General features: G+C 53.2%; 5 protein-coding genes across 5 annotated transcripts; 1 reads left to right on the forward strand and 4 right to left on the reverse strand.

Moving 5' to 3' along the window:
• Window positions 1–1,405: 1,405 nt before the first annotated feature.
• Window positions 1,406–2,124, reverse strand: CABS01_09551 (uncharacterized protein; the record flags this gene model as incomplete). Its single annotated transcript, XM_060542908.1, has 2 exons — window positions 1,406–1,974; window positions 2,037–2,124. Coding segments are annotated over 2 exons (657 nt in total), but the record flags the coding sequence as incomplete, so codon positions are not given.
• A 902-nt stretch (window positions 2,125–3,026) lies between these two features.
• CABS01_09552 (uncharacterized protein) lies at window positions 3,027–4,047 on the forward strand (the record flags this gene model as incomplete). The annotated part of the gene is made up of 4 exons (XM_060542909.1): window positions 3,027–3,393; window positions 3,527–3,651; window positions 3,780–3,838; window positions 3,957–4,047. 4 exons carry the CDS (start codon window positions 3,027–3,029, stop codon window positions 4,045–4,047), a joined length of 642 nt encoding a protein of 213 aa, XP_060400125.1.
• A 1,472-nt stretch (window positions 4,048–5,519) lies between these two features.
• Window positions 5,520–7,542, reverse strand: CABS01_09553 (sodium/hydrogen exchanger family protein; the record flags this gene model as incomplete). The annotated part of the gene is made up of 3 exons (XM_060542910.1): window positions 5,520–6,056; window positions 6,120–7,270; window positions 7,425–7,542. 3 exons carry the CDS (start codon window positions 7,540–7,542, stop codon window positions 5,520–5,522), a joined length of 1,806 nt encoding a protein of 601 aa, XP_060400126.1.
• A 2,449-nt stretch (window positions 7,543–9,991) lies between these two features.
• Window positions 9,992–11,466, reverse strand: CABS01_09554 (uncharacterized protein; the record flags this gene model as incomplete). Its single annotated transcript, XM_060542911.1, has 3 exons — window positions 9,992–10,391; window positions 10,523–11,042; window positions 11,124–11,466. The coding sequence occupies 3 exons, from the start codon at window positions 11,464–11,466 to the stop codon at window positions 9,992–9,994; spliced, it is 1,263 nt and encodes a 420-aa protein (XP_060400127.1).
• A 960-nt stretch (window positions 11,467–12,426) lies between these two features.
• On the reverse strand, window positions 12,427–13,784 carry CABS01_09555 (cytidine and deoxycytidylate deaminase zinc-binding region; the record flags this gene model as incomplete). The annotated part of the gene is made up of 2 exons (XM_060542912.1): window positions 12,427–13,483; window positions 13,531–13,784. 2 exons carry the CDS (start codon window positions 13,782–13,784, stop codon window positions 12,427–12,429), a joined length of 1,311 nt encoding a protein of 436 aa, XP_060400128.1.
• Window positions 13,785–15,183: the final 1,399 nt, after the last annotated feature.

A 15,183-nucleotide genomic window follows, 5' to 3' on the forward strand; every position in this document is an offset into this window, starting at 1 on the left:
GTGGGTTGGGTGCTTGGGATTTCGTAGCAGATAGGGTGTCTATCCTAAGAGCACATTGCTGCGGCGCCGGGGAACGCAAATGTCTCTTGTTTTTCCCAGTCGTCTTTCCTTCTTCTCGCTGGGTTGTTCTGTCGGGGACTTTGGGGGGTGGTTGGAGCGAATGCAGTTAGGGCGTTTCTTGTTCTTGTTCCCTCTTGCTATTCCCCAGCCTAAGGTAGTAGGAGGGGAGGAGAGTGATAGGTAGTATCACTAGGTAGGTAAAGTGTCCGTAGTTCAGGTTTACGATGAGCAGAGGGAGAAAAAAGGTACGACAGGTGAAAAATTAAAATAAAATAAAAAAAGGCAGGCGAGGGCGGAAATTGTATGCCCAGGAATTGGAGTCTGCACTGGTGCGTGTACGTGCGTGTGTGTGAGCGGGCAGCGCTCCAGTCTCTCTAGAACGTCCAAGTCAAGGCGGTAACAATGTCTCAAAAAGCGGCCAGTCCCTTGGAAAGCGGTGACTCGAAATTGGGCTGGGCGAAGTGAAAGAGACAGGGGGATGGATATGTGAAGGGCGGTTCGAATCGGGGTGCAGATAGATGAAGCCAATCAATAAGGTCAACGCCCGTCGTTCCAGAGTGTAGTGTAGGTTCCTGGTTGTATGTGTCCAGAGTCCAGACCGATTGAGTTTGGTTGCAAATGCAGCGACCGTTGTAAGAAGAACGATAAGAAGCAGAAGCAGACGAAGAACAATAGCAACGAGCAGACAACGAGGACGACAAGATGAGCGGATGGATGTCAGCGATGACAGCAGGCGGCTATCGACCGGTATTGTGTGACCTTGATGAACGAGCGCCGGCCCCCGGTGACCGGAGACGATGATCTGGAGGCTACAACTTTCGCTGGATTTACAGGCGACACAAGATGATACCCAAGGGTTGCAGTGCTCGGAGTAAGCACCGAGCCACTGGCATCAAGATACAACTGCAGCACACAGAGGGGAGGTAGACGTAGAGTAAACAGTAGACACAGACGCAGAAACGACGAAAAAAGCACAGTTGAAGGTGAAATGGAACAAATTGTGGACCGGGCGAGTTTTGATCGTTTGGTGAGGTGTACCTTGGGTGGGCGTGTGTGTGTGTGTGTGCTGCTTCCGTGTGTGTCCAAGTTGCAGCATGTAAGGCAAGGTGAAGGTAAGTTACCTATCCCGGGCAAGGTCTTAAGTGATAGTAGAGGCGTGGCTGGATCATTCATCAATGTACTTTGTATCCGTACAAGTTGAGGGAACACGGCACGTTTGAATACTTGGCTTCAATGGATGGCTTATCAGGCTTCCTTGGGTATTTCATTGTCCAGAAAAGCCTGACGCAAGCTGCGGCGAAAAGGTGTAATTACGGTAGGCAAGGTAGACAGTTGTTCACGTATATCACTCAATCTTGGGACTGGACGAATACGATGAGGATCGGTCTGAAGCTTGTTCGCCATCAGGCCGTCCCATTCTCCGAGACGCGCTCGCTTGCTGTGCGTGGATGGGAGCCAGAGCCAACCTGAGGGGTGAGCTGAGAAATGGTGGTGTGCGCCTTGTCATTCTCTTTCTCATCTTGCAGCGTCTTCCTCGATCACACCTTGCCTCAGATAATGTGGCACTGTGGTCTCCCATCCTCTGTGAATACGTACAAGTGAAAATGGCAGGGACGGACGGGGAGATGGCGCTGCAACTCGGGGGTTGGAAGGGACGTCGGGCAGATATCCATCTGCCAATGGGAATGAGAACGAGATAACCAGATTGGCTGTGCGACTTTGCTGAGAATGCCATGTATCCGTATGGATGGATCCAAGAGAGTTGGTCTTGCGTCTTGCGTCCTGCACTTGCAGCTGGCGTTGTGGCGTTGGATGCCCAGTGCTCAAGCTTCCCGTTTGGGCCTGATACTCGTAGAGGTAGCCGCACACTGAGCACGCTAGATTCATCGAACTCTCCTGCCGGTCTGCATGTATCTGCGTGTACGGAGTATGTGCGTCTGCTTGGAGTTGGAGCTGTTGCTGAAGCGGGAACTGACTGACGCCCTGTGCTCTCCCTTTACTTCTCTCGTCTACGTTTCCTCTGCAATGGAGATCAGTGTCTGGTCTGTCGTCTATCTCAGCATCCGTATCTGTAAGGTATCCATCATCGTGCGCGCGCGCCTATGCCTGGGTTGCCAGCTTGCCTTGACCGGGAACAACGCGGCAAAAAGACAGACTCGCCTATTTCTTCTGTCCCCTTTCAGCTTGCGTCTGCATTGGTAAAGATTTATTCATTACAATGGAAGTTGGTGCAGGAACATAGTCGATTAACACTGAGGTGAGTGTGCAGTGAAGTCCCAGGTTGCAAAAGGTTGGTTGATGAGGCGTGGAAATTGCTGAGGAGGGACCCGCAAAAAAACTCATCGACGGGAGAAGAATAGAGGTACGTATCGCAGGTGCAGGTATCTAATTGGCCGTGTGTCTGCGGCGGAAGACTTACGCGAACGCACCGTGTGGCACCTGCGCCACGCGCCGCCAAGACAGATGGCAGTCCTCTCCGAAAGCTCCACTCGGTGCCCTGAGTCCACTCAAGCCACCCACTTCCTGGCCAATCATACACTTGTCTCGCGACGGTTCCTTGCTAGAGTCTGAGTACAGTGTGAGAAGTTTTCATTCTTCCCGTCGACTCTCGAGACATTCTCACTCACATCCCGCGTCGCCCGATCCCTTGGCCGTACCAACCGACCTCCTCCCACCACGGTACCACCCACCATCCATCCACCTGCATCGAAAAGACTGAGACTGAGGGGACTGATAAGCAAACCAGGGCATCAGCACATCAACCCCCCCAACGCCAGCGCAGGGCAGCGCAGCTAAAACACGCGCGTCCCGATGGCGGATGGCCCCTCCGGTACGCAGGACGGATACCTGGTAAATTATGACATTGCTCTGCGAGATGAGCCTTTGGGTCTTTCGCTTCAATTGGCCGCTTACCTAACTAACCTTACTGTGGTTCCAGTGTCTGCTTACTGTCCGCGGATACGTGTATGGAGTACCAACAGCAAAGTCACGAACATCACCCTGTGCAGCAATTCTGCCTGCCCGCCTCGAAACCCACTTCAGCCCAGATAGAGCCACATTCCTCGGGTCTGCTCCCCCCCAATTCCACTGTTTCTCATACCGGTAGGGCCCAAGGCCCAAAAGGCCCCTTCCAGGTTGCTTCCAGGTTCTTGAACCCTCAACTCGATACCCTGGGCCACTCCCGGTGGCTCAGGCTCTGGTCCCTGACCCGTGGCCAGGATGCCAAATGCACCGGCGATGCAGAGTTGCAGTCCCGCCGCCTTCCTTGCCTCGCCAGGCTTACCTCACTCGTCACTTTTACAACTCTGGCCTCGCCCCTCATCAACAATCAACGTCAGTCCTCATCATCTTGCAGGCAACAAGGAACAGATTGCTCGGTGCCGGAGCAATCTGGCCTCTTCCAAGTCCGGATACGACTTGGCTCTTGTTCGGACTTTTGCTACGCGTCTCTTGTCTCTTTGCCTAGAGCCTTCCCCACAAGTCAACAATACGCTTTTGGCCAAGTCTCGTGATAATACCCAGCGGACGGCAACCCCTGGGAGACTCCTTGAGTCTCTGCTCACTTTCTCACAATGTGAACTACCAAGACAGGTCAGTGGCCACTGCGGTCAACTTACCGTGTGCCCGCACATTGGATGAAAACAGTAACCTGATCCTCTCCTTTGGATCCAAGCTACGCCGACCCAGACCGGTGCCGCGGGAAACTAACTCTCTCACAGACTCTTGTCATCGACTTTAACACGCAGCTCGGCTCGTCTCAGGACGTCAGCGCTTACCTGTTGCTACAGCTAATGCAGGCAATGGCCCATGTATCCGTACCTACCTCTCGAACAACGGGACTGCGTAGGTTTGTGCCCTGGGTTCCTTCCCGGCCAACCTAAAGCATCGACACCAAGACCGAGCGGATCTTACTTGGTCTTGTTATGCATCGATACTACTACGCACCTCCCTCAACAAGAGACGGTACGACTTTGCGGCGTGTCCTGAACCTAAACTTGGCCGGGCCATTATATCCAAGGAGAGGCTACTCGGCTTTCCAAAAACCGTCCGATTTCTATTCCACCGGCCAGAGGCAAGCTCTTTTTCTTACCTTGTCACCGGGAAATAGCCTAGCTTCATTGGCCCATCTTTGGAATTACTCGTTGAAATGCAAGACAGTGATTGTCTGCAACATCAGTTAGTTAGTCATTGCAACGAACTGCTACTACCCTACGACGCAAGCCAAATCTAGCCACCGTTGGCCGCCTAGAGTAATCCCGACGCAAGAACCGGCGGAAGACGGGTTGGCACGATATCAGCCCGCCGCATTACTTGCGTCCGATGTCAATCATCGGCCCTTTGATAGGCTCCCGCTTCCCTCAACGTCAGGAACAGAACCCGGTGGTGAATGCAACCCTTCCCGCAGATGGTCGTTCACATCTGCACCAACAATACCACCACCGTCGCTACCACCCATCCTTTTCTCCTAGCTAAGGAATCTAGCAATTCATCCAGTCGATCAATTCCTTTCTGTCCGAGTCTGGACCTCAGCCCAGCTTAAGCCTTGCCGTCTGAGCGGGATTAAACAAACCAACCTGCCAGCCTCCTAGGAATCTAGGAAATCGAGATGCGACACTTGATTCTTCAGCCCCGACGTCGCTCCGAATCTCGCACAAACGCCTCCATACCACCACCTTACGTTTAGTTAGCCTTTTGCAATCGTGTGTCAACCATTCTTGGTCCGGTCGGGTTGCACCAAGCAGGAAATGACTGTACTGCGTACTTCTCCCAAGTCGGGTATGGGTTGCACAAAGTCATTATGTAAAAATCCTTGCACTTGGCTTAAATTGTGCATAAAGCTGGTTTTTCCATCTGACCTTTGATCGAAACGTACTAGACATCACCTGGACTGCAGCCAGCGGCGGTAACCTAGTCTCCCCCAGCCTAGAGACCAGCTACCAACCCCAAGAGCACCAATCAACGATGGGCCTCATACCACCAGAACTTGGTCTAGGTGCGGGCAACAACTATAAGGTACCTAGGCACAACTAGGCGACTCCGATGTGTGCGTGTGTGTGCATGTGTATGTGTGTGTAAAAATCGCAAATGGTGGACCGAGCGAATACCGAGTGGCAATCTTCCAGTTCAATTAGACGTCTACCTAATCACGGGTATTCTAGCCGGTTCTATCCAAGTTCTATCTACAACAGATTCTCTACGAACAAAGATTGGACAAGTGTCACTTGAAAGGCCAACTAACCATGGATTCGTCTTCCGTATCCTTTCCTTTTGCTTTCCTGAGAGTGGGTATCCCCCAAGAGACATGGGAATTCGACAGCGGCTGGTAATCCGGAATTCTGTCCGCCGCGTGGGCTGATTGTCTCACTTCCAAGTCAAAAGAAGGCTTTTGCAGTTGCAGAAAAATAGTTCTGCATCACGCGAAATCTTCTGCCTCACGGGGTTTTTCTTCCTTCTGCAAATCACCGAGGTGCTGCGGGTGTCTCGTCCGGAAACCGGATTGTACGACTTGGGAGCTCTGGTGGTGGCGGTGGCGGTGGCGTCTGCACCTGTTGTTGCTCATCAGCCACCTTTGTCTGAGAACCACTAACGTGTTTTCCGTCTTCGGGGCCTGAACGTTTCTGCTGCTCCGGTTGATCGGTCCGCTTCGTCCAAGGAGGGGCCGCACCCGGCTCGTCCGCGCCCGCAGGCTGCGGAGGGATGACTGAGCCGCCGATTCTGTAGATGGGCCTATTGGCTCCTTCCACGTCGGATTGGGGTTGTGACTGTGACTGTACTCGCGACTCGGTATCGTAGCCCGAGCCCGTCGCTGCTTCGATACCTTGAGATCGTGAACGGCCAAAGGGATACAGTACTCTGCCACGAATGCGGAACGAAGGTCGAGTGGCCTCGGGACCCTCGCCGTCGCCTTCGCCGCTCATGAAAGATATGCCTCTAGAGAGCGAGCGTGGAGCGTAGTAGCCGAGCTTGCCGAGCGGGATGCTCAGCCCGTGTACCACCTATTTGAAACTTCATTTTAGTTCTCGACGATTTGGAAGTGCGTCACTTACTATACTACAGACTGCGAGGAACCAGACGACGACTCTGACTATCTCGGGCAGGTGAGCGACATCCGAACGAGGTTCATCGCCCTCGTTCAGCGTGTGCAGAAACTCGACTGTGACGTAGAGGTAAAAGATGGCCGACACTCCAATGGGGCCGAAGAAGCCCACGAAGATGGCTTGCTTCACCTCCTCGATCTGGGGTATGAAGCGGTGGATGGCGAAGACGAAGGGTAGGCGCCGCAAAATCAATACCAAGATGCCGAGTGGGATGAGACGGTAGATGGGAATCACGTTGTTGTGAAGGAACTCGTTCCACGGGATGACGGCGCCGTACCACATGAAGATGGTGACGTTCAAGAGCATATCAATCGTTGGCTGGAAGGAGTCGTCTTCGGTTTCCAAGCGGAACCAATCGTCCCACGTAAAAGCGTTGCCGGCGATGAAGCACGCGAGCACGTCATCGCTGCCAATCATACCGCACGTTCCGACGATGAAGAGCGCCAGGGAGATTGCAAAGACCAGGAAGCTCTCCCTGTCAACATATTTGCGCTTCTCGGCCCATCTGAGCAGCGTCTTTGCGAGCCATCCCACAACGGCACCGTAGATGACGCTGAGGATGATGGTATAGCCCCAGGTTTCACCGAACCACAACCCCATCGCCAAGCCGGCGCCTCCAGAGACCTGCTTGCCGCCGTCACCAATGTACTTGATTAGGTACAAGGCGAAGAACAGAAACGGGTATCCCAGCCCATCATTGGCGCCGGACTCGCTGATGATGAGATTCTGCAGCTCCGTGGGTATGTTGTGGTCTGCGAAGCGGCCCTTGACGATGACGTTGGACAGCACCGGATCCGTGGGTGTCACGCAGGCGCCGACGGCGAGGGCGTGCAAAAAGGGGATATGCGGCACCAGGGCCCAGACGAGCAGAGACGTTGCGAGCCACATGCAGGTCATGACGGGGCCGACCAGCAGGGCCATGGGCTTCCACTGCGTGCGGAGATACCTGCTGGGCAGCTGAACGCCGGCGAGGACGAGCTGGACGCCGAGGACGAGGCGTGAGAAGGCGAGGGTGACGCTCTCGACATCCTCTTCCGTGCCGGCATACTCCAGCGGTCTGATGAGGTTTGCTGCAGGAGGAGAGAAGGCCACGCCCGCGAGGAGGGATATCACTGGGGTTTTTGGGTTAGCCGCTTGACTGCAAGACGAATTGAGAAAGTGATGTCCTGCATGGCGATCTAGGCGCATCTACTGCGACCCTTGACACCATATTCACCATTGAGGGTCCATTGGGCTGCGAAACGTGTGAACAGCGGTGGGACTTACGAGCTTCGGAGAGGTAGTAGTTCTCCTTGCATAAGTATGAGACCAGGCCGAACAGCGAGATCCAGCCACCTAACAAGCCTACGAGGATATTGAAGTTTGTGAGCGCGAGGGTGGGCATCTTGGACGGCCTTTCTCGAACGTGAGATCTGCTTCCAAAAGTCGAGAATTACTCAAGCTTTCGCCAAGGTGTCTAGTCGGGCCTGCAAAGCTTGGAAGCCTCCACACCTCGTGCGAGTTTGCGTTGTAGGCCCCGCGATCCCGTAGGTGAGATGATCCAATGAATGCGCACGGAAATGCGACTAGGGCCCGGTTCGCCAAGTTTTTGAATCACGAAAGGTGGCGGGTTATCTCTCGGTAACACAAAACGACAGGTATGGCGATACAGAGAGCGCGCGCCCTACGGATAAGAAGGTTCTTCTGATTTCGGATCCGAAGGAGGCCGGAACCAATACCTAGGTTTTCGAGCGGTACGATCCGAGGTGCAGTTTATTCTAGCCAACAGCAGATAGAAGATTGTTATCGAATCGCGGGGTTCGAAGCGTCGTGGACGAGGAGAAGAGTTGAGGCGCTTGCGTGGCTGACTGTCATTGGGAGGCCAGACAGGATCAACAACTTTCGTGATGATGGTTGCTTCTTTGGATCTTCTCTCTGCGACCAAGAGATGGCGGTCTGCACGCCTTTGCGGTTCTGGAGGGGTCTTGAGCTTCTGTCTGCCCAATGGGTTCCGAGTGCGGTGCGCAGATGCGGGCGGCCGAGTGAATACGTAGGCCGTGTGGGAAGTCTTGGGTGAGGAAGGTCGCGATGTAAGGGGAAGAGAGATTGAAGTGAAAAAAGAAAGGTGGCGGCTTGGCGAGGATCCAATGCAAGTGCTGTGGTTTTTGGATGTCGGGGCGAACGCCGCCGAGCTGTAGCCCGGCCCTAGGTTTTTCATCATCACCGCTGGTCTGGCGAAGCGGGAAGGAGGGGTGTCCCTGGTCCCCTGCTAGGATACCTAGGGTATCTGTTTGACCCGATGAGGTATGGCTCCTGGAAAGTAGGTATTAGAGTGAGATGATGTACGCTCAGATTTGCGATAATGTGGGGGACGCAGAGTTCAGCTGTTTTGCACAGGATGGGGAGGAGAGGCTGTCCTATGCGCTGGACATTTCCTGCCTTCCTGAATAGTGACAAACTATCTTCAAAATACAAGCTTGAACGGCGCTTTTACGTGCTTCTGGTTAGCAAGACCGGATCTCGTGTGATGCCCAGAGACCAAGTTGGCCCAAGTTAAATGTTGCAAAATACCTCTTCGAGTCTCTTTCTAGTCGATGGGAAACAATGCCTTCCTGGCCCTACAAGACTGTTATTGAACAAGTGCAACAAGGTGACAAGTAAACTAATTAGATAGTTTCTTGGGACTTCAAGCCGTTGCCAAGAATCTAGATCCCTTCTGCGCCTTACCTTCCGTTCCCTTCCCTCCCAGGCGCTCTCCCCTCTCTCGCCCTCTTGTCTCTAAACCCATATTCTCCAGCCTCAAGAACCTCGCCAGCAATCCACAAACGCCCACAGAAACGTGGGGGGCGTAGAGAGGGAGAGAGACACCGCAGAGTAACGAAAAGAATACCCGAATCACATTAGCTCTAGGCAGAAAAACAGACACACACACACGCGCGCACATAGGTAGAGCCACGAGTTTAGTATGGTCTCACAAACCGCCACCATGCTTATGAGACAAAAAGTGTTTTTTCCAAGACCATCACATACGCGCCGGCCTGCCGCGGAAGCAACGGGGGAGGGAGAGAAAAAAGGGTTCCCAAAGATAAAGATATTCTGCCCTTGGAGAAGGCAGAAAATCCTACGTAATGAGACAGAGATACTATTCGTAGGTAATCCAACGTCGGTGGCACGTTTGAGTGTCTAAGAGAGGGAGGGAACTTGGTCGAGAGGGGATGAAAATCAGCCGAGGATGGATATCTGCCGTATCTGGGACATAAAACTACTTAAAAAAAGCAGAAACGGAAACAGAACAGTTGAATAAAATATCCGTTAGACACTTGCCCCTATCATTCGACTTCCGCCACGAAACAAAACATTCGTTAATGGTCTTCTTGCATGCATAGTACGCCTCCAGGTCTGTACCGTAAACATCTTTTGGTGGACCACAACAATACCAGATATACGATCCGCCATTGAAAAATAATTACAGGATCAAAGGCTGAGAAAAGTTTTAAGGAGATGGGGATATTGACACAAGCAGAATCGTCACCATGCAATCAACCGTAGCCGCATGCGCCCGAAACGCCCCTTTGACATGACCGTCACATCAAGTCAACGACCCTTCACAAGTATGGCAATATTCAACATCGCCCGCATCGCTGCTGCAGACCCGTAGTGCGAGGGGTCGGAGCTTTGTCCGGGTATCGTCGATTGGCGCGCAAGGTCGCCCTCTGTTGACCCCTCCGACTTACTGACACATCGTATCCTATGCTATCGCTACCAAGCCGGCACATCGTAACATGACTTACGCGTGCTTTGCAGGATCATAATCATCCTCATCCGACTCTAATTTCGAGCCTATCAGTGCTGCCTCACTTGAGCTTTCTTCTTGACTTCGTTGGCAAAGTCTTTCTTGCACCGGCCGTGGCGAGCTCATCCGCAGCCCTGTTGCCTACAGATGTTGGGTCTTCCTCTGTGGTGTGAGCCTTCACCCAGTCGATGCTCGTTATTGTCCCTGCAGCCTCTCGTCTGTTGAGATGATCGATTATTGCCTTGATCAAGTCCTGGTTTTTGACGGATCCTTTCAAAGTCTTCCAGCCGTTGGCCATCCACTTCTTGCAGTCGCGAGTGACGCAGTTCTTTGCGTATGCGCTATCCGTCCAGATTTGGACATCCTGCGTGACCGAGGTGTACTCGAGTGCTCGAAGGACGGCGGTAAGTTCTGCTCGCTGATTCGTTTGTGGTTCACCTTCGAGGGGTTCAGATATGTTCCTAAATGCGTCTGGGTCAGTCCGCTGCCTCTGGCCTGTTGAGGAAAAGATGTAGGAGAACTACATCACCTCGACTTTGTTTGAGAATGAACATGGCGGAGGAAGGCAAGATGTAGTTGAGGACCTGCTTACCTTGCATCGTTGGGTCCGAAGTAGACGCCTACGCCGCCCCTGGCAGAGGGAGTACCGTTGCCCGCCGTAGCTCCGTCGATATAGATTTGCGGCAAGTTCAGTACCTCCGGTTTCACGGAATCGTCTTCAGATTCCTTCTCCATCTCCTCCTCCACCCCATCATCGTTCTCCTTCTTCACCTTCGTGGCCTTCGTTGCGGCGCTGGTGGCTGGCTTCCTCGGCAGAACCTTGATACCCGCATTCAGGGCGCCGGCCTCAGCACCGGCAATCGTTTCCTCATTGCCCCATTCCCTAATGAACTCCAACGCGCCGGTGTATGTGTCGAATCTCTTATATTTAGGCCCTTTGGCATCCTTGATCGCTAGGGAAACCGTATCCCAGTCGTTGACGAAGATGCCCGTGAAATGACCACGCGCGACGGCATAGTATCTCGGAGGAGCGGGCTTTTCCCCGGCTGGCGCTGGTACGAACTTTCCTTCCACAAAAGCCTGAGCCTCTTCGCGTGTGAAGAAAGACTTGTCTAGAAAGCAGCCTCTGTCAGTCGCACCGGTCAAGAAGGCCTCCAAACTCCACAGTGGTATGGTCAGTTGTCTTCACATACATATTGCTCCTTTTTGATGAGCAGTCTGCTTCTGGCATTCGAGCCAAGTCAAATATACACCTGGCCGGAGACCGACACGCACAGCGTAGTATCTCTGCAGGTCCTTGTCCGCCTTGCGCTTCCTCGATTTGTCCGCAGGCATGTCGACGCGCTCGTTCAGGAAGCTTGCGTGAAGCTGTAGGGTGTCACGGCAGCCGTTGCGGATGTCGCCCGGTCTGCCTCGCCAGGTCGTGGCGTTTCGTCGTCTTAAAAGTACCGATGAGAGAAGGCGACAGCTTACAGAAGCTCGGGGATGAAGTTCGTCCACAGCTTTTGTCCAGAGAGCTTGAAGTCGCGAGCGCATATGTCGTGGCCGTTACAAAGCTACCTGGTTGGTGTCGCGTAGTTCAAGAGAGTCAAAGGCGACTCATGCTGGTGGCTAGAAGGGTCTCGAAAGCTGCAGTTCCAGGGCCGTTTCCTCAGCGGTTGCCTTTGTTCGTGGGCGCATGCCGAAACATGTAACGGGAAAAGAGTGAAGATTGCGGCAAGGGCTGGTGACGAGGGGACCACTTCAATGGATGAGAGTATGGATCAGTTCTTCCAGTGCGGGCCTTCCTCACTAGGCGCGCCGATAAGATAAGGCGCATCTCTTCCCCGCAGGAAGCACGACCGCTGTAAAGCTTGCCGACCCTTAGCGCAGTCTGACTCTGTACCTAAGCATACACCGTGCTATTACCTACCTTATCCTGTATTTACTTGTATTACTTTTGTAGGGCAAGTGAGTGCAGGCTGCAGCCAATACCACTTGGATGCGGGTCTTATATCAGCTGGAACTCTTTCCCAGCGGTTGTTCTTATGTGACTCTGGGATTTTAGAGAGTGAAGGGGTATATCTTCCCTCAACCACTGCTCATCACAGCAACTATGGACGATGAAGACTTGATATAAGTTGCTTGGGCATTGCTAAAGTTGCCGTCTGCTACAAATGAGACAGCATGGGTATAATTCCTGACCAGCCTACCGTCACACGACTCTCGAATCTCCCTCATCCCGTCAGACATTCCACGGGAGCTGAAAGGACTATCTAAACCCTCTGCTAGCCCTTCCAACCAATTTCTCAACCAAATACAGTAGGTAAAATGTAAAGCGCAAAAGCCGCCTACCAGCTGCCTCAGAGCTTGGGGTACAGGGTGTATCGATACTAATGCATCGAGACTACCGTCAACTTCCACAATCGTTGGCATCCCGGCACACAAAGACTGTTCTGGCCTAGGCCGGTTTCCCGACCATAAGCACCAAGGTATCGTCGTAAAGTCCCATGGGGACTAAGCATGGACTCTGTGATCAACCGGCGGCAAAGGTCCCACGCAGTCGCTCGATTCCCACTCCCACGCCAACAAGCTCCAGTTCAGCTCACGTCTCCAGAAGAGGCCAAGACCCTCGCCTCCACCGCAGTTCTCCAGCTCGGGATGGCCATGTCCTCGATCTTCCGAGCACATGCCCCCAGTAAGTGGCATGCGTTGAGCGAAGACGACCTTGCCCATCCGCGAGTGAAGGATAGCCATCGAGCATTGGACGCAAGGCTCGTGAGTCAAGTACATCTCCATACCGTGGCACAGGTAGCCGTCCGCGTTGGGATGCTCGTCTTCATGGACCGTAAGCTCGTCTTCCAAGAGCGGAAGATCTTGAAAAGTGTCGTATTCAAGGATAGCCGGCACGTGGGAGCGGCCGGCTGCACGTCTCTCGTGTCGCACAAGCTTCTGCGCCACCATGCTGATAGCTCTGAGCACGCAGTGACCCATGGGGTTGCCGGTACCGCTTCTATTGGGCTCCTGGTGCCAACGAGCATCTCCGGCAACCGCTACGAGGTGGGATTTTCCCCCTTCGCGCTGGACGATGACGGCACCCATGGGTTCACCGATACCCGCCTTCTTTGCCTGGAAGGCGACGCGATGGGCCAAGGTCATCCACAGAGATGTCTCATCCTTGATAGTTTCCGTTGATCGTCCCACCATGCTAGGGTGCGGTCCAAGAGGGTTGTTCTTTCTATACACCGTAGGCCAGAACTGCGAGGTCCACATAGCTGCCTGCACCTGAGAAGTAGGCGGTACCATGGGAATCGGGATCTTGGTGAGGAAGACGCTCTCATCCATTCCTTCGATGGCTCTCAGCTTTGCGACCAAGTCGTGCTTATCGAAGTCTTTCTCTTCACCAAGCATGATGTAGATCCAGGTGGATTTACCCGTGTGGACTTGGCGGCCTTCGGGGGAGTCGTTCATGAACTGTGTTTTGAGATGAGCCGGGATATCCGCTGGCTTCGCACATCTTCGCAAGTGAGGCAAGTTGTTAGCCACGCCTTCAGGGAGCATCGAGCGGATCAGACTAGAGTCAGGTTAGTATGTGATAGAAACGTGATGACTGCTACTCACTTGACGACATTGTTAGTAGACGTAGATGGAGCCCTCGTGATCAAAGCCTGAACAATGGTGTGGTCTTGTCGGATTTCCAAAGTCGTCTTCAGAGGAATAAGCACTCCTCGGCCAAGTTGTTGTGGAAGCAGGTGGTCGATGAGAGCATGGGGCTGGATGACATCAGGTCCAGTGTGCTCGATCTTTTCCTCAGATTGATCGTCAGGCCTATCAGAGGCCATAGCCGGCAGCGAGGCGCGTTCGACAGCGAGCATCTTGACTGGTGATCTCCCTTCCAAGATTTGGGCAGAAAAAGCAGGAACTGGTGTTTTAGTCGGAATAGATGGGGGTGCGTCACGCCAAAGCCGTGACTCACTTCAACAAGAAAGTTATCGTATCTCGACTTCGGCCTTCCGAGGCACAGGACGACCGACAGAGAGGGCTACGGAGATAGCTGCCGTGTACCGCTGTGGCGTGCTGTGAGCGAAGTGTGGATCAACAGACGACAGGACGACTGAAGTAGCTCCACGATGGTTTCCTGAGGAGTAATGTAGTCCCTTGGGTGAAGAGTCCAGTCAGAAGCCTGTCATCAAAGGTTTGCTGCTGGAATCTGATGCGGCTCGTTTGGCTTTGACGTTGTCAAACAGGGTCAAGATCGGACGTAGCGGAGAGTTTGCCGAGCAGTCAAGAAAACAGAATGATGACCAGAGAAGATTTCCAGTCAAGTCCTTGTGCGACCGACGGTTGATGTAGGTGGCACACCTAGTTCCTTCTTGAGAAAGACAGATATGGCGTCGTGTCCTCGATCTCCAGCTGTTCTACCCCCCTTCCTCCGTGCTGTGAGGGCTGGATAATTCTGTAAGGGAACGACAGGCCAGCGCAATTACCGCAGTTGGTAGGGACGAGATGAAGGAGGCTGCGAAGTTGCTTTTGGTCCAAAGTGAGGTGCACTCATGTAGTACCTTGAAGCAGAACCCAGCGGAAGGAAGTCACGAGAAGCAACTTGATGATGGGGCCCACACTGCCTCAGGAAGCTACTTTGGAAGGCAGAGCCAGGACGAATGAAATCGTGACCCGGGACGCTGACCTGGAAGGCGCGGAAAGGAAGGCACCCGACCTGCACCTTCAGCTGCTCTTCTGCTCTTGCCTCAGATCAGATCCTGTTCACTTCCAGCCCCGAGCTGCTTTGTTTATCTCCTTCCGTCCTTTGACTCTTTTTCAGCCTTGTAGACAAACTTGATTCTCGGTCACTTCTCTAGAAAGATTGTGTGCGGTGCACAAAGCCTTCCGTCGATTCAGGAGGCAAGTTGAGGTGCAACGATATTTGCCAAGATATCTGGAAATGCGCCAGATATTATTGGAACCGCTGATTGGCGGGTCCAAATATCTCGTTCGGAGAGTCTCAGCGTTGGTATCAGTCTCAGCCTCAGCTTTCCATCTATAGATGAATACAAGACGGATGTAACCCAAAGACTTGAAGATCAATGTTCTGCCGGGTCCTGAAACAGCAGGGTCCAGATTTGGGACCAAACAAAGAAACGAGAACAGAGGAAAGAAGCCCTATCGGATTAGATGGCGTCGTTGTTTAATGGATAGTGTAGCTGGAGGCCAAGAGGATCCGGATCTGGAAGTGGTTTGAGCTGTGGTATCGAACGGCGGGGACCGAAGTGAAGC

This window comes from Colletotrichum abscissum, assembly GCF_030869225.1.
Source record: "Colletotrichum abscissum strain IMI 504890 chromosome Unknown Scaffold_23.1, whole genome shotgun sequence".
Lineage (NCBI taxonomy): Eukaryota > Fungi > Ascomycota > Sordariomycetes > Glomerellales > Glomerellaceae > Colletotrichum > Colletotrichum abscissum.